This window comes from Mandrillus leucophaeus, unplaced genomic scaffold, assembly GCF_000951045.1.
Source record: "Mandrillus leucophaeus isolate KB7577 unplaced genomic scaffold, Mleu.le_1.0 Scaffold947, whole genome shotgun sequence".
Lineage (NCBI taxonomy): Eukaryota > Metazoa > Chordata > Mammalia > Primates > Cercopithecidae > Mandrillus > Mandrillus leucophaeus.
In genome coordinates this window covers 10,574-38,356 of record NW_012110330.1, presented here as the reverse complement: position 1 = coordinate 38,356, position 27,783 = coordinate 10,574, and the positions used below count along the sequence as shown (strand labels likewise).

At 39.9% G+C, this 27,783-nt stretch overlaps 1 protein-coding gene across 7 annotated transcripts in view; it reads right to left on the bottom strand.

The window, feature by feature from the left end:
* SLAMF6 (SLAM family member 6) overlaps positions 1-27,783 on the bottom strand; it is a 42,360-nt gene that overhangs the window by 5,032 nt on the left and 9,545 nt on the right. For 2 of the 7 annotated variants that reach the window (XM_011970367.1, XM_011970369.1), the window contains exons 2-5: positions 7,452-7,784; positions 2,206-2,469; positions 1,656-1,766; positions 1,279-1,317 (exon numbers count right to left, since the gene is read on the bottom strand). In XM_011970367.1, coding sequence (XP_011825757.1) covers positions 1,279-1,317; positions 1,656-1,766; positions 2,206-2,469; positions 7,452-7,784 — 747 coding nt within the window. Of the gene's footprint in view, positions 1-168; positions 252-1,278; positions 1,318-1,655; positions 1,767-2,205; positions 2,470-7,451; positions 7,785-27,783 lie in introns of all 7 variants that reach the window. The other 5 variants (XM_011970368.1, XM_011970370.1, XM_011970371.1 and 2 more) reach the window with 5 other exon arrangements.

Genomic DNA, 27,783 nt, shown 5'->3' with positions numbered 1-27,783 from the left:
GGCAGACACCAGAGTGGTCTAGCACATAACTTTGCTGCCCCTGTTGCTGTGGCTGTCTTCTCCTCCCCTCAATGGTCATTTGATCAGTCAGATGGTTATGGTGACAAGTTTGTGAACAATGGCTGTAAAACTGACAACACAATGGCGTATAAAGCTGAAAGGACTCACCCTGTTTGAATGAGTGACTGAAGCATACACAGTGTTGTTCACTGGAGAGACTGAAATATACTCTATGTTGCCCGCAGACTCTGCTGTTAACATAGGAAGGCACAGTCAATGGCAGAAGGACTCTGGAACTGCTCTCCCAGGACCTCGCCCTCCCCAGTGCACACTGTGTCCCCAGATAGGCAGGTGTTTGAAGCATCTGCTTTCCTGAGGGATCACTCATTCTTGACAGTCTTTGGAGTTCTGGGTGAACCTTCTCAGTCATGTGGTCTATTTCTGACCACATCTCTTGGGATAGGAGGTGGTGTTGAGGTCCCCTAAAGCTTCAGAGTCTCCCTCAGGCTTCACATGTGGGTCAGGAAGCTCCTGGGACCAAATAGCACTGCCTATGGAAGGGCTAAAGACACTTTGTTGGCAAACATAAGGAGCCAGTTATTTCACAGACAGGATATTATTAAGCTTTTCAGAGGTCCCTACAGTGGATTTGATTATTTTGGAGATGAGGAACTGGAGGCTCAGAAAGCTTAACTGACTTGTGCAAAGCCATACAGGCAGTGATGAAACTGGAACTCAAATTCATGTCTTCCGACTTCAGACCTTATGCCTTTTCCTCTACAAGCGATGTCATGCATCACTCACGCGTGAAATGAGACCCAAAGCCAATCTTGAGTCCAGAGCCTGTGTTTGTGTTTCTATATCATGTTTTCTCTTTCCACTGTGTCTATCCATTGCCAAAACCCTGGCTCAACAGTAATGATGCAGTCAGACAGTTTGGTTTTGTGTCTTGGATGCTTTAATCCTGCCTGTGCCCTGGACTTGCTGGGTGACGAGGGATGATCCCTTTCACTGGGACTTAGTGTCTCCATCAGCAGGGTGGTGAATGAACCTGATATCACCAAGAGAAACTGTCTGAGTGACTGGTTCACATGCCTGTGCCTGTGAACCATGTAGGACCCATGATTACAGGTCATCTCCCCTCACACCATGTGGTCTGAGTAATGACATTCTGACTCCTTCCTCTGTCATTATCCAGCCCTCTGCCATCCCCCTTTCTCTTCCATTTGGCTCTTCCCATCTGCTTTATGATGGGGAGTTAAGAGTCTGAATGCTCACCAGGGCCCTGTGTTCGCTGAGTAGACAAAGGTAGAGAATCTGAAAAATAAAACCAGAAAATTGAAATGTGTGACAGCAGTGGGAGAGGCATTTCACCCCCAACCCCATGAGTGTTGGGATGTGGTGGGAGGGGACCCAAAAGGAAGGGCAAGCAGCCCTGAGACAGGGTCCTACTTTTCCCTGTAGGATATTTCTCTGAGGATATTAGCAGGTGCAAGATCACACCCCAGGATCATCTCAGTGGACTAGCTGAGCCGGGGTTTGCAGCCTCCCTCCCTCCTCCTGTCCTCCACAAGAGATCCTTGGGAATCAGAGGCCCCAAACTCTCAATCCCTGGAACCCTGGAGAGGAGACAAGTAGGAAGAAAGGAAACCTGCCTCTTCTTTTCCTCAAAACAAGTAACAGCATTATGATGAAACCGGTGACTATGCATATCCCAAAAACCACAAACAGAATCATTTTGGTATCTGTATATTGAATTTTAACATCTGAAAAGAGAAAAAAGAAATGACATTTGAGACACATCAAGTGAGGCCCACTGTTCTTGGAGCCTTCATGGAGCCTCTTCTAGGCCATATTTGGGGGCTAGGTAGGTTTATTTATACCCAGAGGCTTTGGGGTGAGAGTCCTATGTGGCAGGCAGGGGAGGGTGGGGCCCAGTGGAGTTGTAGGGAGAAAGCAATCGTACCTTCCCAGGCCTTTGCTTTTGGGTTCTGAGTGGGTTGGAGGAGGGGTTGGGGAATGGAGAGGAAGGAAGGAGAGTCCTCTGGGAGTACTGAGAGATGCAGAGCTCCAGAGGGCATCTGTCCCTTCCCAGCAGCATTTTCTGCCTCCCACTGGGCCACAGTTTTGGAAATTATGTAGGATGTGAGGATGCGTTACACCCCACAGCTGCTCAAGGCTCTCAGACCTGAGGCAAGCTGTTACCTCCGCAAAGCTTCTGGGCAGAGACAGAGAAGGATAAATTGCTGACAGCATTCTCTGCTACGCAGGTGTAGTCCTGTTCACCGGAAATCCTGGGGTCCCAGGAGGTAGTGATGTTTGGCTCACTTGAAAGTGTGCTTCCCAAGGCCTCCCATCTGAATGAGACATTGTCATCTGCATCCTCCACAGAGCAAGTCAGATGGATCTCACAGGTCCTATTCTGAAAGAGCTGACTGTAATTGTTAACTTGTATGTTCCTCAGTTGTCCTGTTTGCAGAAAAATAAGATCCAGATTAAGGACAAATGTCTTGGCTCAGCCCCCTGTGAAAAATATCCTTCACCTCAATGTTTTGTATTTCACCTTTGCTGTATATATTATGGTCTGTAGACTCTGTAAAGGACTCTGCTTTTATTGCCCAATTGATGGTAGCAAGGTCTGGGATGACTAAATGATGCAGGACATCAGTATGGGACAGGATAGCCAGCAGAAGAAGTGGGAAGGGAGAGACTGAGGTTTCCATCAACTAGTTGGATAGTTTTGGGGTGGTCATTTTATATTTCTGGGCTCCAGTTTATCCCTGGGGTCCCTTCTAGTACTTGCACTCTGCCCCTGTGTAAAGACAATTTGGAGACCAAGCCGAGAATTCTGAGGGCACCTCAGTGAGGTCAGAAGCCAAAAGACCAGGTGCAAGAGTCCTGTTTCCTCTGCTATCAGAATTACCTAACTGGGGTGGAAGATGGAAGCATCACTTCCTTGGGGAATTTGAATCTATGGGGATCCTGGTTCTCACTGTATCTAAAGCTGGCTCCAATAGTGAGAAAGAGACTCAGATGTAGAAGATCAGCAAGACAGAAAGGAAAATGCTGAGAACCAAAGAACTGGGGAAGGAAGAAGTGAAGAAGCTGAGAAAGCAAGCAGGCAATTCTGGGGAGCAAAGAAGTGCGGCATATCTAGGCATGTGAGATGACATGTGATGCAGATATTTCTGAGAGCAAAGACCGGGAAATACTGCCTAGTAAGATGTAACTGTGAACCAATGGGAACATGGGAGCAAAACAGAAAAGGCTACTGACTTAGCCTTGGCCTGAGGTTTGAAGTAAAGATGACCCAACCAGGAAGAGAATGACTCCAATTCTCTGATTAGAAGAGACCGAGTAGTGCTTTAAGCTTAGTTGAGTAGGGGTTGTGGAGTATCTGTACTGAAATCTTACCAGAACAGAGTTTTCATGTATGGGAAAAGTGTTGGATTTGGAGTCAGGAAGACCTGAATTAAGATCATGGCTTTGTAATTTACTGGCTACATGACCATGGACAAATTACTGCTATATCCAAGCCTCAGTTTCCTTATCTGTAAGACTAGGTAATAATACTCACTTCTCAGGTAATTTTGAGGAATAAATGAGACAGTGCCTGGTACAGGGATAGCAAATATTTGTCATGAAAGTCACATCTTCCTCATCCAATGTTGATGGTTGAACTAAAAAAAAAATCCATCTTGCTACCTTTTTCCACTTAATGAATATGTAAGGACATTTCCACATGTATGTAAGTGTGTAAGGATATCTCAAACTTGGTATAGTCTAAAGGACTCCTGTTTTTCTCTCCCAAACCTTCTCAACCTACAGTTTTCCCCACCTGACTTGTTGACAACTGCATCCTTCCTATCACTGAGGCCAAAACCCCTGGAGTTATTGCTGACTCATATCTTCATCTCATACTCCCACATCAGGAAATCCTGGTGGCTTTATCTTCAAAATATGTCCAAAATGCAACCACTGCTCACCATCTCCACTGCTACCACCCTGATCCAAGTTAGCATCAACTTTTGTATGGACTATTGCAATGGTCTCCTAATTGGGCCATTAGCTTCTACCCCTCTCCCTTGAACTCTATTCTCAACAGAGCAGCCAAAGAAATCCTTTAGACAAGTAAGTCAAATCATATTACTTGTTTGCAAAACCTTCTGATGGCTCTCAGTGTCACTGAGAGTAGAAGCCAAAGTCTTTGTGATGGCTCTCAGTCCTTATGCGATGTGGCCCCTGTTTCCTTTCTGGCCTCATTTTCTATTACCTACTCCTTAGTCTGCTCCTGGATGTTTGGCCTCCTTGGTGTTTCTTGAGTAGGCTAGGCACAGGGGATCTTGCTATCTATGCCAGATGGCGTGGTTTCCGGTTGTCTGCATGGCACACTTCCTCACTTCCTCTTGGCTCAAATGTCATCTTTTCAATGAAGCTTGTTCTGATCACTCCTTTTAAAATTGTCCCCTGCCCCCTGGCACTCTTGATGCTTCCTATGCTGTTTTAATCTCTCCTTTGTTCATACCAATCAGGGCTTTCTTACATGCTATATCACTTGTTTATATGTTATGTGAATTGTTTGTTACCTGCCTCTACTTCCCTTCCAGAATGTCAGCTCCATGAGGACAGTGATCTTTGTCTGTTTTGCTCACTGATGTATTCCAGGTGCTACAACAGTGCCTTGGACATTATCCATGTCTAACAAATATTGTTGACTCAATTAATAAACTTATCATGGCTTCAACATTTTCTTAACATTAAACTCTAGGCAGTTGTATTAGTTTGTTTTCACACTACTATAAAGATACTATCTGAGACTGGGTACTTTATAAACAAAAGGGGTTTAATTGACTCACTGTTCTACATGGATGGGGAGACCTCAGCAAAACTTACAATCATGACGGAAGGGCAAGGGGAAGCAAGTCGTGTCTTGCATGGCAGCAGGAGAGAGAGAGAAAGGGCAAGGAAGTGCCACACTTAAAACCATCAGCTTTCATGAGAGCTCACTATCATGAGAACAGCATGGGGGAAACCTCCCACATGATCAAATTAGCAACCATCAGGTCCCTACCTTGACATGTAGGGTTTACAATTCGAGATGAGATTTCGGTGGGGACACAGAGCCAAACCATGTTAGCAGTCAGTCCTAATTAATTGATATTGGCCCATAAAATCAAATCTTTGCCATTCGTATCCTGGCACATATCAAGAGATTGAGCAATGTTAAAAATCAAATCTATGTAACTTATACCTTGAAATTCCTGGCAGGGCGCGGCGGCTCAAGCCTGTAATCCTAGCACTTTGGGAGGCCGAGACGGGTGAATCACGAGGTCAGGAGATCGAGACCACCCTGGCTAACACGGTGAAACCCCGTCTCTACTAAAAAAATACAAAAAATTAGCCGGGCGTGGTGGGGGCACCTGTAGTCACTGCTACTCGGGAGGCTGCAGGAGAATGGCGTAAACCCGGGAGGCAGAGCTTGCAGTGAGCTGAGATCCGGCCACTGCACTCCAGCCTGGGTGACAGAGCGAGACTCCGTCTCAAAAAAAAAAAAAAAAAGAAATTCCTTTGCACTATCATAAAACTACCTGGTATAGCTCACACAGTTCTTTGTGTATGTGCCTTTGAAGGAGATGGCACTCTAAAAATCCCTGAAAGAGATCAGTATTGAGCCTCAAGAGGGTGGTTGTTGCAAGATAAGTCATACTTGGTCTTCTCAACAATGTTAGAGGAACATTATCTCAGCAAACGTGATGAAGCCTGGTACCCATTTCAGGCTTTCCATTGGATGAGTCTCTCTTCTCTCCAGTATCCTACACTGCCTTGATAATTACTGGTCACCCAGGGTGATTCTGCCTGTAGTGGGTTGAATAATGACCTCACAAAAGATCTGTCCGTGTCCTAATTCCCAGAATCTGAATATTACCTTATTGGACAAAAGGGTCTTTGCAGATGGAATTAAGTTATATGAGATTATTCAGTATAATCTGGATAGTGCCCAAACCCAATGACAAGTGTTCTTATAAGAGAAAAGCAAGGGGATGTTTGAGACAGGCAGAAGAGAAGGAGGCAACCTGATTATGGAGGTAGAGATTGGTGTGATGCAGCCACAAGCCAAAGAAAACCAAGGAGTGTTGACAGCAACCAGAAGATGGGACAGGCAAAGAGCAGATTGCCCCCTACGGCCTCCAGAGGGAGCACAGCCCTGCCCACACTGTGATTTTGGACTTCTGGCCTCCAGAACTGTGAGAGAATATGAATTTGTTCCGCCACCTACTTTATGGTATTTCTATTTCAGCAGCCTCAGGAAAGTAATACATTGCCCCAGGGTGATTTTTCCCTTTTAGTTAGAATCGCTTGTGTAGAACTTTTCCAGACATCACCTCTTTCCCATTACGTTTACCTGTTTGGTGTTCTATTCTTCAAGGACATACCTTTGACTAATCTAACATGATAAACCTGCCAAATATTCAGGGGATACTAAAAGTTAACTTGTAATCTGTCTGTGGAGACATTTTATTTTAACAGTGCTTTTTTGAGTACCATGTCTTAACCCAAAGAACTCTGAGTGAATTTTAGACACTACAGGCCCTCAAGTGGATAAGAATTATAGAATTTCAGTGGTCTTTCATGTTTTCTGGTCTGATGGCCAATTTAATGCTTGAATCTCCTGCTAAGTCGTTATTCTAAAGCCATTAATGGCATCTCTGAATATCACTGGTTGCTAGAGAGGTATTTTTCTGATATTGACTCATAAGCAACCTCATTATAGTTTCCATAATTTTATGTTGATAACGTTTTCATTCTTTTTAATCTTGGGAAGGCAGATTGTTGACTGGTGATTAATATGAGCCATTGGAGGAAAATATTGTTAAAAATTAAATAAACTTGACAGAAAGGATGCTTCTCATTATCAGCCTATCTTTGCAGAGAACTTTCTAGGTAGACCACTGTTCTATACACAGATCACTCTACTGGGTCAGACTAGCCTTTGTGAAAAGGGAGGTGTTGTGGCAGGTAGTTATGTGGGAAGTGCTGCCATTACTATCTCTGTGACTTGTACGCAAATCACTGTGACTGAGGCTGTGCCTCAAGGGTATAAGATCTGTACCTACCTCATGGAGGCTTTGTGAGAATTACATGGCAAATACATGTAATGCACAAGGCAACACTATCATAAATATTTGATTTCCATTACTTCTGCTACATTTCCGGTTGAAGAAGACCATTTTACTGCAATGAAGTAATTCTGAGCTGGGACACAAGACAGGCTCTGTCCTCAGCTCTGTCATTAACTGGCTTTGCAATGTCATTGTGTTGACATTGACTCAATGACTCCAAATGCCATATTCTTTACCACTAGGTGACAGTGCACATTTGAAGTCACATAGGATTGAAATACATGTATATTTTTCAGTCTATTTGGAATTAAACCCCATATTTTGACTCACTGAATATCCTCAGAGTGTAACTGGACAGCTTTACAGAGGTCTCTGTGGTTATCTGGGCACTGTAAGAGCCTGTGTCTTCCATCTCCAGGTTGCTGAGTTTCAGGGAGTAGGACTGGGTGAAGTTCAGTCGCTTTCGCTGTTTAGGATGAGTCACGCGGATATTTGGACTTTTGGTTTCAGAGGGTTCTATGAAGGCAAGAGATGTTCCATTGCAAAGCCAAGTGATGGACGCGATCATCTCTCCAGCAGGAAACTCCAGGGGAAGAATTACTGACTCCCCTAGAATCCCATTCACCATCAGTGGGGTTGAGCTGCTTTGTGAAACTAGATTCCCTGTAAACACAGTAGGAAAAGGTTTTACAAATGTTCCTGACAATCTCCCTGCCAAGTCCTGCACCCTTTCACCTAACTCTGCCAGTCTGTTAGAGCTCTCTGATACCAAAACTCAGAGATATGACAGAGTAAGAAAGCATAAGGAGATGGTTCTAAACGAATAATCACAGTCCCAGAGCTTCACCTCTAGCAAAATGTCAGCCACTCTTGGTTAGTAGGCAGCTAGTCTAGATGAAACTGGCTCAGTCCACGCTGGGTTCTACACTGGCTGGTCACTCCTAGGTCATAACTATACTTTGTGACCCCAGCCTCTGAATTCCTCTGACATTATGTTGAGGGGGACAGGAAACTATAGACTCCACAAACTGCAAGTCTTTGTTAATAAAGTATAATTAAAGCCTGATATTTACTGATTGCCTACTGTGTGTCCATCTTAGTAGGCTTGTGCAATTTAGAAGGCTGGTAACAGGGACTAATATCAGGGATTTATAGGATAGTCAGTTCTTCTTATACATTATTTCATTGATGCTGACTACAATCTGTGAGGCAGGCAGGATGCATATTATTACTTCCATTTATAGATAAAGGAACTGAGCCACAGAAAGGTTAACTAATTTTCCCAGGGTTGCACAGCTAAATAATAGCAGAGTCAGGATTCAAACCCAGGTCTTCTGACTCCAGTGACTTTGTATTCTTTTCATTATACCAGAAGATTTTTCTTTATTCTCTCAGAAAGATTAGGAGACAAAATTGATACATATAGAAATAATACATATAATTTCATAGTAACATATGATGGCCACATTCTTGTGAGCTTATTCAGAACTATCAATGTTTAAGCAAAAAAGGTGAAATAGTCACAATGATTCTTAAAGAAGATGCTTCCTTAGCATCCTTTCCCAAATTCTTAGCAATTATCACATTATTTTGTAATCTTGTTCACCTGTTTGTCTAACTGACCATGCCTTAATCATCCTTGCATGTCAGTACTCAGCACCATGTCTGACACGTAGTAGAGTCTGTGGAAATGTTCTAGAGGGTCAATGAATAAATAACCATAATCATTACCTAACCTTCTCAGGATCTCTTCCTTCTTTTTCTTAAAAATTTCAACTTTTATTTTAGATATGAGGGTACATGTGTAGGTTTGTTACATGGGTATATTGCACCCAGATAGTGGGCATATTAACTAATAGGTAGTTATTCAACCCATATCCATTCCCTTCCTTCCACCTCTAGTAGTCCACAGTGTCTATTAATCCCATATTTATGTCCATGTGTGCTCAGTGTTTGATTCCCACTTATAAGTGAGAGCATGTCGTATTTGGTTTTCTGTTCCTGTGTTAGTTTTCTAGGATTATGGCCTCCAGCTCCACCCATGTTGCTGCAAAAGACATGATTTTATTCATTTTTATGGCTGGTTAGTATTTCATGGTGTATACGTACCACATTTTCTTTATCCAATCCATCATTGATGGGAACCTAGGTTGATCCTTGTCTTTGCTTTTATGAATAGCATAGTGATGAACATACAGGTGCATATGTCTTTTTGGTATAATCATCTATTTTCCTTTGGCATAATCATCTATTTTCCTTTGGCTATATACCCAGTAATGGGCTTGCTGGGTTGAATGGTAGCTCTGTTTTAAGTTCTTTGAGAAATCTCCAAACTGCTTTTCACAGTGAAAATTTACATTTCCCGCTAACTGTATAACTGTTTGCTTTTCTCTGCAACCTCACCGTGGGACCTAGCACCTATTTTTTAAAATTTTTTGACTTTTAATAATAGCCATTCTGACAGAATAGTAAGGGTCCAGTTTCAATCTTCTGTATATGGCTATACAAAAATATAAAAAAGTATATTAGTGTATTCTGAGTTTTCTGTTCTCTTCCAGCTGTCATTCTGACAGAATGGCTATTATTAAAAAGTCAAAAAAGTGTATTCGTTCATTTTCACACTGCCGATAAAGACATACCCGAGGCTAGTAATTTATAAAGGAAAGATGTTTAATTGACTCACAGTTCCACATGGCTGGGGAGGCCATGGCACTCACAATCATGGCGAAAGGTGAAGGAGGCACAAAGTCACTTTTTTTTTTTTTTTTTTTGAGATGGAGTCTCGCTCTGTCACCCAGGCTGGAATGCAGTGGTGCAATCTCAGTTCACTGCAAGCTCTGCCTCCTGGGTTCATGTCATTCTCTTGCCTCAGCCTCCCGAGTAGCCGGGACTACAGGTGCCCGCCACCACGCCCGCCTAATTTTTTGTATTTTTAGTAGAGATGGGGTTTCACTGTGGTCTCGATCTCCTGACCTTATGATCCACCTGTCTCAGTCTCCCAAAGTGCTGGGATTACAGATGTAAGCCACCGTGCCCAGCCAAAGTCACATCTTACATGGCGGCAGGCAAAGAGAATGTGTGCAGGGGAACTCCCCTTTATAAAACCACCAGATCTCATGAGACTTATTCACTATCATGAGAATAACACAGGAAAGACCTACCCCCATGATTTGATTACCTCCTATCGGGTCCCTCCCATGACATGTGGGAATTATGGGAGCGCTACAGTTCAAGATGAGATTTGGGTGGGGACACAATCAAACCATATCATAAACCAAACCAGCATCTATTTTTTTTTTGACTTTTATTAATAGCCATTCTGACTGGTGTGAGATGGTATTTCATTGTGGTTTTGATTTGGATTTCTCTGATGATTACTGATGCTGAGCATTTTTTCATGTTTGTTGACTACTTGTATGTCTTCTTTTAGGAAGTGTCTGTTCATGTCCTTTGCCCATTTTTTAATGGGGTTTTGCTTATTGGTTTAAGCTCCTTATAGATTCTGGATGTTAAACCTTTGTTGGATACATAGTTTGCAAATATTTTCTCTCATTCCGTAAGATGTCTGTTTACTATAATGATAGTTTCTTTTGCTGTGCAGAAGCTCTGTAGTTTACTTAGGTTCCACTTGTCAATTTTTGTTTTTGTTGCAATTGCTTTTGGGGACTTAGCCAAAAATTCTTTGCCAAGGCCAATGTCAAGAAGGATATTTCCTATTTTTTTCTAGGATTTTTATAGCTTGAGGTTTTACATTTAAATATTTGATCCATCTTGAGTTAATTTTTGTATATGGTTAAAGGTAAGGGTCCAGTGTCAATCTTCTGCATATGGCTAGCCAGTTATCCCAGCACCATTTATTGAATAGGGAGTCCTCTCCCCATTGCTTGTTTTTGTAGGCCTTGTCAAAAATCAGATGGTTGTAAGTGTGTGGCTTTATTTCTGAGTTTTCTGTTCTCTTCCAGTTGTCTATGTGTCTGTTTGTGTACTGGTACCATGCTGTTTTGGTTACTATAGTCTTATGGTATGGTTCAAAGTCAGATAGTGTGATGTCTCTGGCTTTGTTGTTTTTGCTTAGAATTGCTTTGACTATTTGGGCTCTTTTTTTGGTTCCATATGAATTTTAGAATAGTTTTTCTAATTCTGTGAAGAATGACATTGGTAGTTTGATAGGAATAGCATTGAATCTAGAAATTGCTTTGGCCATTTTAACGATGTTGATTCTTCCAGTCCATGAGCATGGAATGTTGTCATTTCTGAGGGTTTCTTACTTCTTACGAGAGGAGCTGAATAGGGGAGGAAATGTCTCTTGGCGTCCTAGTGCTCAGCTCCTGGGTAAGCTTGCACTTCCTCTCTCTTTCATGAATTGTCATATGGGTTCCAGGCACATGATCATTGCTGTCATCAACATCTTTCCTATGAGCATTTTAATACACTGTTATTTGTCATCGTGACTCCTTTTTCCTCTGAATCACACAGGTAAATACCACAAGAAAAATTTTGAGCAAAATGTCCAGATACCAGAGAATACAATGATATGATTCTATTTATTTAAAGTTGATAAACAGACAAATCTATGCTGCCAGAAGTCAAGAGAGTGGTTACCTTTGAGGAGGAGGGAGAGGTGGTTAATAGGAGGGAGTATAAAAGAAGGATCCTGGAATGCTGATAATGTCCTATCTCTAGATCTGTATTTGGCTACACAGATTTGTTCATTTTATGATAATTCATTGAGCTGACATTTAAGATTCATATAGTTTTTTTCTTTGTATTTCAGTATAAAAAGTTAAAACAGTAACAAAACACAACAAAACAAAATCATGTCAGTGGTCTATAGGGACCAAAATGATCTGGCCATCTCTCTCTCTTCGACCTAATTCCTATATTCTCTCCCTTGTTCACTTTGCTCCAGCCCCTTTGGCTATTCCTTGAACAGGCCAGGGCTTTTGCATTTGCAATCCTTTCTGTCTGGAATGTACTTCCTCCAAGTATCCATGCAGCTTACTCTTTTGCCTCTATAAAGTCATTAATGCAAACATTCCTGCTCAGAGAGTTTAAGGAAGTGTGACCACTCTTTTCACACCATCAGCCCCTATCCACCCTTGCACATCCAGCTGCCTTTGGATTTACCATCTAGGACTTATCATCTAGTATACTTTATAATTTGCATATTTGTTTTTGTTTATTTTGTCACCTCTCCACTAGAATGTAAGCTCTATGGAGACAAAGATTTTTGTCTGTTTTGTTTACTATTGTGAACATTCTTAAACATTGCCTGGCACATAGTAAGCATCCCCTGAATATTTATTGAGTGAATGGACATATCTCCATTCCATCTCTTGGAGGTTTTCTGTCTATAATGTTAAAGCTCAACTCCTTTTGGTAGGGGATCTGGGCTTACTCAGTGGCCCAAGGACTCACCAGGAGCTGTTCTTCCCTTGCCTAGAACACTCCTTTATGTTCCATTGATTTTTTAGATTGAAATAATTAGTTTATGTAACAAGTCATTCATTCTATTTGCTAACTTCTATGCTAATTCAATTAGCAAAACCTCAGGAACCATGGCATTCAGACCATATTTATTAGGTCTGTTTTACGTACCAGTTCCTGGACTGGAAACTGGGAATATAAATACTGTCAGTCCTCTGGGTCCATCATCTGATAGAGGAGCCTGACAGGTAAATGAGTAGTTAGTTCTGATGTGGTGGGCTGGGCATTGAGCTAGTGTAGGGCTTTGCATCTGCATTGCCCTCGTATCACTATTGCACTTACACATGCAATTGCAAGCAGTTCTTTCTCTTTGTTATAAGATTATTTTCCTTTCTTTTCCATAATCTTGAGGTCAGGGATTCTGATAATTATTTCTATATTCCTAGAACTTAGCACACATTTTCTAGCTCAATAAATGTTGAATTGTTAGAGATATGTGCTCCACGGAAGCACAAATTGATAGAATCATGAACTGGGGACAGTTGGGAGTTGTCAGGGAACAGTTCACAGGAGATGACATTGTAGCAAACTCTTGAATAAAACTTATGAGCTCTCCATTACTTAATTATTTGTAATTCTTCCAAGAATGCCTTGCTTTCTTTAGTTTTTCACTGCTTTTCCCTCTGTTTAAAATGCCCTTCTTCACCTTTCTTTCCTCATGGTAAGCTCCCATTTATCCTTCAAGGATGAGCTAAAATATCTGTTTGCCTCTGCTTATATTTATGTGGGTTTGGCATTGGTACAGGGCGAAGGGGAGAAAGTAGCTTGTGGTGAAGGAAAGGGAGAAGGGGCACAGGATGGATGAGATGGTAGGAATAGTTCCCCATAGACCCAAAACCAAACCAAAGCAAAACTAGATTTGAGAAAATATGCTTAGGGACAGTGAAGGTCAGATGCTACTAAAAATGTTTAAAAGACCCTACGTGACACTTTGGACAGGAGCAGAGCTGCTTCAGGGCCAAGGTGTTGTGGTGTGGCCCAGAGGGCACACGGAGGTCCTTTTCTCTGCTCTGCCGGGAATCAACACTGATGATTTGGGAGCATCCGGGACCAGCACCCTTGGCATGAATATTGATGTTCTTGGAATAGGCAGGGCATCTAAATGGCTCTGCTGGCATCCTGTGTAGAGGACTAGAAGCAGAAAAGGAATTTAAGAATGGGAAAGATGCCTCATGTTAGCAACTGGTAGGCTGCTTTGGGGACTCATGGGAAGCTTTCCTTTGAGACTCTCATAAGTCACTGGGGAACCCCTTGCAACATGAAGGTGGTGCTAAAGTCTTGCCCATCCTCTGGTGAGGATGTCAAGACAGCAGACATTTGGGGTACATTTGTTTACAAGTTTCATCTACTGTATGATGTGTTTTGGGGAACTCAAATAATGTCTTAGGCAGCATTGTATTTCCCCATAACCTGGTCCAGGGAGCTCAGTGAATGTTAAGTAGATTGAGATTAGAATAGAGAAGTTTTTAAGGGTTACCTGATTAGTGGAGGATTAGTTTGGAAGATATTAAAAAACATGAAGTATTTTTGAAAATTAGGAAAGTATAAAGAGAGCAGTGTCTTAGGAAAGAGAGGAGAGAGGTAGAACTAAGCAGATTCTGAAAAAGAGAGAAAAGTCAAGAAACTTTGGGGTTTCTAACCTGAGGGACTAGCTTAGGCCCATCGATATAGTAAAGAGGGATATAGCAAGCTGTGTTAGCTCCACAGGAGGCAAGTGCAGTATGAAGGAGAGTAGGGGCTGATTTCTCAAGAGAATTAAAAGGAAAGGGAGGAGAAACATAGTCAGGATGTTGAGAAGAACGCAGGACAAATGGAAATTACTCTTTAGGGTAGCAGAGTCCTGAGCAAATCGGAGCAAAGGGAAGCAGCTGGGAGAGAAAGAAAAAACTTAAGATATGGTGAAAGGGAGTATTCAAAACAGTGTCATTTCTGAGGAGGAAGCCAGGGTGGGCTTAGGAGCATACGTGAAGAGGTTAGTCTTGGGTAGAGGTGGTTCTCCTTTTCTTTTGAGACTGAAAATAATGAGGTTAAAGATCTCAAAAGATTTAGAGGTTAAAGGGGAAGAAGTTGGAATATTTCACTTATGTTGTTCTCAAAGTTGTTCTAAGAGAAGTAGATCTCACAGAATCTAGAGGAAGCTGGAGGAGACATGTAAAAGCTGCTGTGAGGAATTTGTTAGGAAACTGACAAGTGATCAATAAATGAGTGTGGAAGCAGTGAGGAGGAATTGGCCAAGATTTGTTGACAGGCAGCATTCATAGAGTCCGTCCAGTTTTGCATTGGCTGGTGTGAAAGTGATTGCGGGTTTTGCCATTACCTTCAATGGGAAAACCCGCAATCACTTTTGCACCACACTAATAACTTTCTCCAATGACTATAGCACATGTAGCCCAGGAACAGGGAAAGAAGGTGCTGGGGATCACCTAATATAGCAACAGGCATAGTATAGGCAGGTGTGGCATCAAAGGGGAGAGGGATTTCAGGGGAATGGTAACTACTTTGTTGAAATTGCTGGCCTAAAGTCTGAAGGTCAGTGACATTAGTGAAAATGGCACAATAAATAGCTGCAAGGGTCCATCCTTCCACAAAAAAACATGAACACTCATGCAAACACACACAGAATGAGCAAACATTGTCAGAATCAACTTTGTCAGAACGGTAGAAACTAGTCAAAGGATTATAGCAACCAAGCAAATGATGAGTCAAAAAAAGAGGCAACTTAAAAATGCTAGGAGTTCTAGTCTGGTCAACATGGTGAAATCCTGTCTCTACTAAAAATACAAAAAAATCAGCCAGGCATGGTGGAACATGCCTGTAGTCCCAGCTCAGGAGGCTGAGGTGGGAAAATCGTTTAAACCTGGGAGGCAGAGGTTGCAGTGAGCCATGATCACACGAAAAAAAAAAAAAAAAAGAAGAAGAAGAAAAAAAAAGAGTTAAAAAAAAGTCAAATACCTAGAAACAAAGTATAAAGCAGTGCTTATCAGAGGTGGAAAGAGGGAACAGGGAGGAAATGGGGAGATGTAGGTCACAGGGTACAAAGTTGCAGATACATGTGGTAAATAAGTCTTGGAATCTAATATACAACATGAAGGCTATACTTATACGATTGTATTGTATACTAAACACTTGCTAAGAGTAGATTTTAGATACTCTTACCATACTTGCAAGAAAACGGTAACTGTGCAAGATAATGACTATGTTAATTTACATGACTATTAACATGTAAATTAGACTATAAGAGTAACCATTTCACTGCATATATCAAAATGTCATGTTGTACAGCTTACACGTATACAATTTAAAAAACGATTGGGGAGCTTTACAGAACGTTTGATCGCCCTTTCCCCAATCTCTTTTCTCCATCTTGGTAGCAGTCTTGAAGATGGCCATCTACATTTTCAGTAGGAGACCATGGTCACTGGTTCCAGCAGGCATAGAGCAGACCTGGTTCTGAAAGAATTGTATTTGTCTTTTTTTGAACTATCTGGATGCTCCCTAAAGAACTGAGGAAAAGCACTTGTCTTTTTTTCAACTACCTCTTTCAGGTAGAAAATTAGCCATGCAGAGGACATTTCTCATAAACACTGAAAGGCCATCAATACCTGGGGTAAAACATTATAGTGGAGGCAAAAAATAGATACGCTGAATCCTGGGAGGAAAAGCTGGGGAGAAAGATTCTTAGAAGAATTCAGGCATTAAAAAATGTCTGCTTATACCAGGGAATTTGGAAAGCCACATACATGCCTAGGGCAGGCTGCATACTTAGAAAAGTTCTGAGAAGACCCTAAGATTTTTATCTATGGCTGATATTTATTCTGGGTACAAGAAAAAAGTCAAGGCTCAAGCAGAGTGGTGAATAGCCTGTCTAGGCATTAAAGGAGTGCCCCAAAACAGAGATTATGTGCATAAGCCACCATGCCCGGCCTCAACTATCTTAAATATACTCAAAAAGCTAAAGGAAACAATGGACAAAGAACTAAAGAAAATCAAGAAAAGGATATATAAAGAAAAGTAAATATTTTTAAAAGATAGAAATAATAACAAAGTGCTAAGTAGAAATTCTGGACCTGAAAAAGTACAATAATTGAAAGAAAAAATTCACTAGAGGCTTTCAACAGAAGCTTTGTGTAGGTAGAAGTAAGAAATAGCTAATTAGAAGCTAGGTCAATTGAAATTATCCAGTTTGAGGATCAGAAAAGAGTGAAGAAAAATGTACGGTGCCCAAGAGACTTGTGGGGCACCATCAAACATACCAAAAAGTACGCATAATAGGAGTCCAAGGAGGAGAGGAGAGAGAGAAAAGGGCATAAATAATATTTGGAAAAAATAATCCCCAAACTTCCCAAACTTTATAGAAGACATGAATTTATACATCCAAGAAAGTCAATGAACTCCAAGAAGAATGATCACAAAGAGATCCATAACAAGACATATTATAATCAAACCAGAAAAACAAAAACAAGGAGAGAATCTCAAATGCATCAGAAGAAAGCAATTAGTCATGTACAAGTGATCCTCAATAAAATCAGCAGCCAATTTCTCAGAAGAATCCATTGTTGCCAGGAGGCAGTGGGATGACATATTTAAGGTGTTGAAAGAAAAAAACCACCCATCAACCAAGAGTTCGACATCTGAAAAAATTATCCTTCAAAAATGAAGGAGAAATTAAGACATTTGCAGATAAACAAAAGAAGATAGAGTTTATTGCTAGTAGACTTGTACTACAGGAAATACTAAAGGGAATCTTTCAGGCTGAAATAAAATCACACTAGAAAGTAACCGAAATCTCTACCAAGAAACAATGAACAAAGGTAAATATGACTGCATAGATTAATACAAAAGCCAGTATTCTTGTATTTTTGCTTTGCAACTTCTCTTTTTTCCCACATGATTTAAAAGACAAATGAGTAAAACAATAATTATAAATCTGTTAATAAGCACACATGTACAAAGATGTAGTTTGTTACAACAACATAAAGGCAACAGAATGAAACAACATAGGAGCACAGTGTTTGTATATTATTGAAGCTAGGTGGTGTGAATTCAAAATAGCTTGTTATAAGTTGAAGAGGTTAAATGTAATACTGAGGATAACAATAAAATAACTAAAAATACAGGAAAGGAAATGAGAAAGGAATCTAAACTAAAAAATATGAACTATACACGAAAGAATAGAATAGTGGAGGGATTGAGGGGAAAAAATTTAAGACATATACCTGATGTAAATGACGAGTTGATGGGTGCTGACGAGTTGATGGGTGCAGCACACCAACATGGCACAAGTATACGTATGTAACAAACCTGCACATTATGCACATGTACCCTAGAACTTAAAGTATAATAATAATTAAAAAAAACAAAACAAAACAAAACAAAAAAAACCTTTCCTTAAAAAAAAAAAAGAAAAGAAATGGCAAAATGCAAGAAGTAGGTCCTTACATATCAGTCATTACTTTAAATGTAAATGAATTGAACTCTTCAATTAAAATACAGAGATAGGCAGAATGAATTGGAAAAATAGGATTCAACTATTTTCTACATACAGAGATTCACTTTAGATTCAAAGGCACAAATACATTTAGAGTAAGAAGATAGAAAATGATATTCCATGCAAGTGGTAACCAAAAGAGACTTACAGTAGCTATACTAATATTGGCAAATAGACTTTAAGTAAAAAATTATTAGTAGAGACAATAAAGGACATTATACATTAATAAAAGGGTCAACCCAGCAGAAAGTTATAACAATTATAAACACATATGCACCAAACAACAGCCCCAAAATACATAAAGCAAACATTAACAAAATTCAAGGGAGAAATAGATAGTTCTACAGTAATAGTTGAAGACTTCAATACCTCACTTGCAATAATGGTCAAAACAACTAGAGAAAAGATCAATAAGGAAATAGAGGACTTGGAAAACATTATAAACCAACAGTACCTGGCATATATACGAAGAACACCGTATCCAAACACAGCAAAATACACATTTCCTCAAATGCACATAAGTCGTTCTCATAGGACAGACCATATATTAGGCCACAAAAACAAGTCTCAATAAACTATAAAAGACATAAATTATATGATGTCTCCTGTGACCATAATGGAATAAAACTGGAAATCAAGAACAGAAGGAGAATTGGAAAAATCACAAATATGTCAAAATTAAACAACATAGTGTAAAATAATCAATGGATCAAAGAAGAAATACCAAGAGGAATTGGGATATAACTTGACACAAGTGAAAACAAACAAAAAAAAGCTTACCAAAACTTATGGAATGGAGTGAAAGTAGTGCTGAGGGATATTTCTATCCCTCTGAAAGGAAGAAGGAGGACTAGGAATCCAACTTACAAAGGATGTGAAGGATCTCTTTAAGGAGAACTACAAACCACTGCTCAATGAAATAAAATAGGACACAAACAAATGGAAGACTATTCCATGCTCATGGATAGAAATAATCAATATTGTGAAAATGGCCATACGGCCCAAGGTAATTTGCAGATTCAATGCCATTCCCATCAAACTACCAATGGCTTTCTTCACAGAATTGGAAAAATCTACTTCAAAGTTCATATGGAACCAAAAAAGAGCCCACATTGCCAAGACAATCCTAAGCATAAAGAACAAAGCTGGAGGCATCACACTACCTGACTTCAAACTATACTACAAGTCTGCAGTAACCAAAACAGCATGGTACTGGTACCAAAACAGAGATATAGACCAGTGGAACAGAACAGAGGCCTCAGAAATAACACCACACATCTACAACCATCTGATCTTTGACAAACCTGACAAAACAAGAAATGGGGAAAGGATTCCCTATTTAATAAATGGTGTTGGGAAAACTGGCTAGCCATATGTAGAAAGCTGAAACCGGATCCCTTCCTTACACCTTATACAAAAACTAATTCAAGATGGATTAGAGACTTAAATGTTAGACCTAAAACCATAAAAATCCTAGAAGAAAACCTAGGCAATACCATTCAGGACATAGGTATGGGCAAGGACTTTATGACTAAAACACCAAAAGCAATGGCAACAAAAGCCAAAATTGACAAATGGGATCCAATTAAACTAAAGAGCTTCTGCACAGCAAAAGAAACTGCCATCAGAGTGAAAAGACAACCTACAGAATGGGAGAAAATTTTTGCAATCTACCCATCTGAGAAAGCACTAATATCCAGAATCTACAGAGAACTTAAACAAATTTACAGGAAAAAAACAAACAACCCCATCAAAAAGTGGGCAAAGGATATGAACAGACACTTCTCCAAGGAAGACATTTATGCAGCCAACAGACATATGAAAAAATGCTCATCATCACTGGTCATCAGAGAAATGCAAATCAAAACCACAATGAGATACCATTTCACACCAGTTAGAATGGTGATCATTAAAAAGTTAGGAAACAACAGATGCTGGAGACGATGTGGAGAAACAGGAACGCTTTTACACTGTTGGTGGGAGTGTAAATTAGTTCAACCATTGTGGAAGACAGTGTGGCGATTCCTCAAGGATCTAGAACTAAAAATACCATTTGACTCAATGATCCCATTACTGGATATATACCCAAAGTATTATAAATCATGCTACTGTAAAGACACATGCACATGTATGTTTATTGTGGCACTGTTCACAATAGCAAAGACTTGGAACCAACCCAGATGTCCAGCAATGATAGACTGGATTAAGAAAATGTGGCACATATATACCATAGAATACTATGCAGCCATAAAAAAGGATGAGTTCATGTCCTTTGCAGGGAAATGGATGACGCTGGAAACCATCATTCTCAGCAAACTATCACAAGGACAGAAAACCAAACACCACATGTTCTCACTCATAGGTGGGAATTGAACAATGACAACACTGGGGAACATCACACTCTGGGGCCTCTCAGGGGGTGGGGAGCTGGGGGAGGGATAGCATTAAGAGAAATACCTAATGTAAATGATGAGTTGATGGGTGCAGCAAACCAACATGGCACATGTAGCAAATGTGCCATGGCACATGTTTGCTATGTAGCAAACCTGCACAAAGTGCACGTGTACCCTAGGACTTAAAGTGTAATAAAAACATAAAGAAGGAGGAAATTTACGCCTTAAAAAACTAGATAAAGAAGAGCAAACTAAACCCAAAGCTATTAGAATGAAGAAAATCATAAAAATTAGAGCAGAGATAAATAACATAGAGAATAGAAAAACAAGAGAGATAATCAATGAAACCAAAAGTTGGTTCTTTGAAAAGATCAACAAAATTGACAAACCTTTAGCTAGATTGACAAAGAAAAAAAGAGAAAAGACTCAAATTACTAAAATTAGAATTGGAAGTGGAGACATTACTACAGATCTTATGGAAATAATAATTAAAAGGATTAAAAGAACACTTTAAATAACTATATGCCAACAAATTGAATAACCTAGATGAAACAGATTTCTGGAAACACATAAAATACCAAGACTGACTTAAGAAGAAATAAAAAATTAAAGAGGACCTATAACAAGAAAAGAGATTGAATCAGTACTCAAAAACCTCCTGATAAAGAAAAGCCAGATGGCTTCACTGGTGAATTCTACTAATTATTCAAGGAATAATTAGCATCAATTATTCTCAAGGTCTTCCCAGAAACAGAAGAGGAAAAAAACACTTCCTCACTCATTTTATTAGGTTAGCATTACCCTGATACCAAAGCCAAAGATATCAGAAAAAAGAAAACTACAGATCGATATCCCTTATGAATATTGATGCAAAAACTCTCAACAGAATACTAACAAACTGAATCCAGCTCATATTACAGGGATTATACACCACGACCAAGTGAAATTTATCTCAGAAATGCAAAACTGGTTCAATACATGAAAATCAATCAATGCAGTATATGATATTAACAGAATGAAGAAAATAGAAAAATTACCATCTTAGTTGATGCAGAAAAAACATTTGAAAAAATCCGGCACTCTTTTAATAAAAACACTTGAGAATCTAGAAATAGAAGGGAACTTCCTCAGTCTGATAAAAGGCGTTTATGAAAACCCACAGCTAACATTTTACTCAAGGATAAAAGACTAAAAGCCTTTCAACTAACATCATGAAAAGGCAACAGTGCCCAGTCTCACCACTTCTATTTAATATTGAACTGGAAGTTCTAGCCAGAGCAATTAGGCAAGAAAAATAAATAAAATGCATCTCCATTGAAAAATAAGGAGTAAAACTATTCCTATTCACAGATAACATGACCTTGAAAGTAGAAAATCCTAAAGAATCCACAAAAATGATCAGAGCTAATAAATAAATTCAGCAAAGTTGTAAGATACAAGATTGATATATAAAAATCAGTTCTGTTCCTACACACTAGCAATGAACAATCTGAAAAAGAAGTTAAGAAAAGCAGTTCCATGCACAGTAGCATTCAAAAGAACAAAATACCTGGCAATAACTTAACCAGAGAGGTTCAAGATAATACACTGAAAACTAAATAACATTTCTGAAAGAAAGAAAATGTAAATAAATGGAAATACATCCTATGTTCATGAATTGGAAGATAATATTAATATGCCAATACCACCCAAAGCAATTTATAGAGTCAGTGCAATCCTTATCAAAATTTTGATTTTTTTCATAAATGGAAAAGCTAATTCTCAAATTTATATGTGATTTCAAGATGTCCCAATAGCCAAAACAATATTGTAAAAGAAAAGCAAAATTTGTGGACTCACACTTTCCAATTTCAAAACTGATACAGATATGGTAATCAAAACAGTGTGGTACTGGCATAAAGATAGACATATAGATAGATGTCTATATGAAATTAAATTGAGAGTCCATAAATAAACCCAAACATTTATGGCCAGGTGATTTTTGACAAGAGTGCTAAGATCATTCAATAGGGAGAGATTGCTCTCTTTAACAGATGGTGCTGGGACAACTGGATATCCACATACAACAGAATGAAGTTGGACCCCTTCCTTTCATTATACGCAAAAATTAACTCAAAATGTATCGATCACCTAAATATAAGAGCTAAAACTCTTAGAAGAAAACATAATGATAAATATTCATGATTTTGGATTTGGAAATGGATTCTGATATATGACACCGAAAGCATGAGTAAGAAAAGATAAAATGCGGGGAGGGGCCAAGATGACTAACTAGAAGCAGTTATGGTTGGAGGATCCCACTGAAAAGAACAAAAACAGTGAGTGAATCCTGCACCAGCAGCTAAGGTATTCAGGTTCACTCATTGGGACTAACTAGGTGGTTGGCATGACCCACAGGGAGTGAAGAAAAGCAGGGTGGAACGATAGCCCACCACGAAGCTGCATGGGACAAGGGGTGCTCCCACTTCCAGCCAAGGGAGGTGGTGAGTGATTGTGCTACCCCACCCAGGAAATCATGCTTTTTCCATGGATCTGTGCAATCCATGGGCCAGGAGATCCCTTCATGATCCAACACCACAAGGGCCTTGAATCCCAAGCACAGAGCTGTGCAGATTCTCAGGCACCACTTGGCTGCAGACTGCCTGAGACTACTGAGTTCCTGGGGGAAGGGGCAGCAGCCATCACTGCAGCTTCTGTCTGCTGTTTTCCCCTGCCAGTGCCAGAGGGACTGGGTAGTTTGGACCCAGAAGGAATTCCCCAGGGTGCAGCACAGCAGCTGTGGCAGACTGTGGCCAGGCTGCCTCTTTAGGCTGGACCCAGACTCACCCCTTCTCACTGAGTGGGGCCTCCCTGTGGGAATTTCAGCAACTCCAGCCAAGCGTTTATGGATAGAACTCTGATCTCCCTGGGATTGAACACCTGTTGGTAGTGGGGCTGCGGACTCTGTGGATCAGCAGACTTAGTCTTTTCCCCTGCTGGCTCTGAGGAATCTGGGCAGTCTGGATAAGTATGATCCCCCCATCCCAGCACACCCTTTCTGCCGAGGGACACAAGGAATGCTACATTAAGTGGGTCCCTTATCCAATGTGACTCCTGACTGGGTGAGACTCCCCAACAGGGGTTACCAGACACTTTATATAGGAGCACTCCCACTGTCATCAGTTTGGTGCCCCTCTTGGACGAAGCTCCCAGAGGAAGAAGCAGGCAGCCATCTTTGCTGTTCTGCAGCCTCCACTGATGACACCTCCAGGGTGGGGAGGGACCCAGGTGAATAGGGTCTGGAGTGGACCCCCAGCAAACTGCAGCAGCCTTGCAGAAGAGGGTCCTGACTACTAAAAGAAAAACAAACAGAAAGCAACAACAACAGCATCAACAAAAATGTCCCCACAAAAACCCCATCCAAAGGTCAGCAGACTCAAAGATCAAAGCTAGATAAACTCAGAAAGATGAGAAAGAATCAATTAAAAAATGCTGAAAACTCAAAAAGCCAGGGTGCCTCTTCTCCTCCAAATGGCTGTAACACCTCTCCAGCAGGGCACAGAACTGGGCTCAGGTTGAGATGGATGAACTGACAGAAGTAGGCTTCAGACGGTGGATAATAATGAACTTTGCTGAGCTAAAGGAGTGTGTTCTAACTCAATGCAAAGAACCTAAGAATCGTGATAAAACATTACAGGACCTATTAACCAGAAAAAACAGTTTAGAGAGGAACATAAATGACTTGAAGGAACTGAAAAACACAACATGAAAACATCACAATGCAATCATAAGTGTCAGTAGCCAAATAGACCAAGTGGAGGAAAGAATTTCAGAGATTGAAGACTATCTTGCTGAAATAAAATAGGCAGACAAGATAAGAGAAAAAAGAATGAAAAGGAACAAACAAAACAAAACCTCTGAGAATTATGGGATTATGTAAAGAAACCAAACCTACAACTGATTATCGTACCTGAAAGAGACAGGGTGAATGAAACAAAGTTGGAAAATATACTTCAGGATATCATGCAAGAGACTTCCCCAACCTAGCCAGACAGGCAAACATTCAAACTCAAGAAATACAAAGAACCCTAGTAAGATACTCTGTGAGAGGATCCATGAGAGGATCAACCACAATCTCCAAGGTCAAAATGAAGGAAAAATGTTAAGGGCAGCCAGAGAGAAAGGCCAAGTCACCTACAAAGGGAAGCCCATCAGAATAACATCAGGCCTCTCAGCAGAAACTCTACAAGCCAGAAGAGATTGGGGGCCAATATTCAACATTCTTAAAGAAAAGAATTTTCAACCCAGAATCTCATATTTGGCCAAATGAAGCTTCACAAGCAAAGGAGAAATAAAATATTTTTCAGACAGTCAAATGCTGAGGGAATTCATCCACCACCAGGCTTGACTTGCAAGAGCTCCTGAAGGAAGCACTAAATATGGAAAGGAAAAGCCATTGTCAGCCACTACAAAACATACTGAAGCACACACTGAAGACCAATGAAACTGTGAAGCAACTACATCAACAAGTCTTCAAAATAGCTAGCATCATGATGGCGGGATCAAATTCACACATAACAATACTAACTTTAAATGTAAATGTGTTAAGTGCCCCAATTAAAAGATACAGAATGGTAAGCTGGGTAAATTGTGAAGACCCATTGGTGTGCTGCATTTAAGAGACTCATATGCAAAGACACGCATAAGTTCAAAATAAAGGGATAGAGGAAAATCTACCAGGCAAATGGAGAGCAGAAAAAAGCAGGGATTGCAATCCTAGTTTCTGACAAAGTAGACTTTAAAGCAATAAAGACCAAAAAAGACAAAGAAAGGCATAGCAAAGGGTTAAATTCAACACGAAGAACTATCCTAAATATGTATGCACCCAATACAAGAGCAGATTCATAAAATAAGCTCTTAGAAACGTACAAAGAGACGTAGACTCCCACACAATAATAGTGGGAGACTTTAACACCCCGTTGTCAATATTAGACAGATCATTGAGACAGAAAATTAACAAAGATATTCAGTACTTGAACTCAGCTCTAGATCAAGTGGACCTGATAGACCTCTACAGAACTCTCCACCCTACAACAACAGAATACACATTGTATGCATTGCCACATGGAACTTACTCTAAAATTGATCACATAATTGGAAGTAAAACACTCCTCACCAAATGCAAAAGAATTGAAATCATAACAGTCTCTCAGATCACAGCATAATTAAATTAGAACTCAAGACAAAGAAACTCACTCAAAACCACACAGCTACATAGAAATTGAACAACCTGTTCCTGCATGACTCCTGGTTAAATAATGAAATTAAGGCAGAAAGCAAGAAGTTCTTTGAAACCAATGAGAACAAAGAGACAATGTATCAGAATCTCTGGACGCAGTTAAAGCAGCTGTTAAGAGGGAAATTTAGAGCACTAAATGCCCATATCAAAAACCTAGAAAGCTCTCAAATTGAAATGCTAACATTAAAACTAAAAGAACTGGAGAACCAAGAGCAAACAAACTCCAAAGCTGACAAAAGACAAGAAACAACCAAGATCAGAGCAGAACTGAAGGAGATAGAGACAAGAAGAATGCTTCAAAAAATCAAGGAGTCCAGAATCTGGTTTTTTTTTTGCAAAAACTAGTAATATAGATAGACTGCAGGTTAGCTAGACTAATAAAGAAGAAAAGAGAAAAGAATCAAATAGACACAATAAAAACTGTTAAAGAGGATATCACCACTGACCCCATAGAAATAAAAACAATCATCAGAGAATACTATAAATACCTCTATGCACATAACCTAGAAAATCTAGAAGAAGTGGATAAATTCCTGGACACATACACTCTCCCAAGACTGAACCAGGAAGAAGCTGAATCCCTGAATAGACCAATAACAAATTCTGAAATTGAGGCAGTAATAAATAGTCTAAAAAAAAAAGTTTTATTTTGAAACTATTCCAAACAATTGAAAAGGAGGGACTCCTCTCTAATTCATTTTATGAGGCCAGTATCATCCTGATACCAAAACCTGGCAGAGATACAACAAAAAAGAAAGCTTCAGGCCAATATCCCTGATGGACATTGATGCAAAAATTCTCAGTAAAATACTGGCAAACCAAATACAGCAGCGCATCATAAAGCTTATCCACCCTGATCGAGCTGGCTGTATTCCTGGGATGCAAGCCTGGTTCAACATATGCAAATCAATGAATGTAATTCATCACATAAACAGATCTAAAGACAAAAACCACAGATTATCTTAATAGACACAGAAAAGGCCTTTTATAAAATTCAACGTCCCTTCATGTTAAGCACTCTCAATAAACTAGGTATTGATGGAACATATCTTAAAAAACAATAAGAGGCATTTATGACAAACTGACAACCAATATTATACTGAATGGGCAAAAGCTGGAAGCAGTTCTTCTGAAAACCAGCACAAGACAAGGATGCCCTCTCTCACCACTCCTATTCAGCATAGTATTAGAAGTTCTGACCAGGGCAATCAGGCAAGAGAAAGAAATAAAGCATATTCAAATAGGAAGAGAGGAAGTCAAGTTATCTTTGTTTGCTGATGATATGATCCTATATCTAGAAAACCCCATCATCTCAGCCCAAAAGCTTCTTAAGCTCACAAGCAACTTCAGCAAGGTCTCAGGAAACAAAATCAATGCAGAAGTTACAAGCATTCTTATACACCACACACAGGCAAGCAGAGAACCAAATCATGAATGAACTCCCATTCACAATTGTTACAAAGCGAATAAAATACTTAGGAATACAGCTAACAAAGGAAGTGAAGGACCTCTCCAAAAAGAACTACAAACCACTGCTCAAGGAAACCAGAGAGGACACAAACAAATGGAAAAATATTCTATGCTAATGGATAGGAAGAATCAACATCATGAAAATGACCATACTGCCCAAAGTAATTAATAGATTCACTACTATTCCCATTAAACTACCATCGACATTTTTCACAAAATTAGAAAAAACTATTTTAAAATTTATATGGAACCAAAAAAGGGCTCATATAGCCAAGACAATCCTAAGCAAAAAGAACAAAGCTGGAGGCATCATGCTACTGGACTTCAAACTATACTATAAGGCTGCAATAACCAAAACAGCATGGTACTGGTACAAAAACAGACACATAGACCAATGGAACAGAATAGAGAACCTATAAATAAGACCGCACATCTGCCACTATCTGATCTTCAAAAAACCTGACAAAAACAAGCAATGGGGAAAGGATTCCCTATTTAATAACTGGTGCTGGGAGAACTGGCTATCCATATGCAGAAAATTGAAAC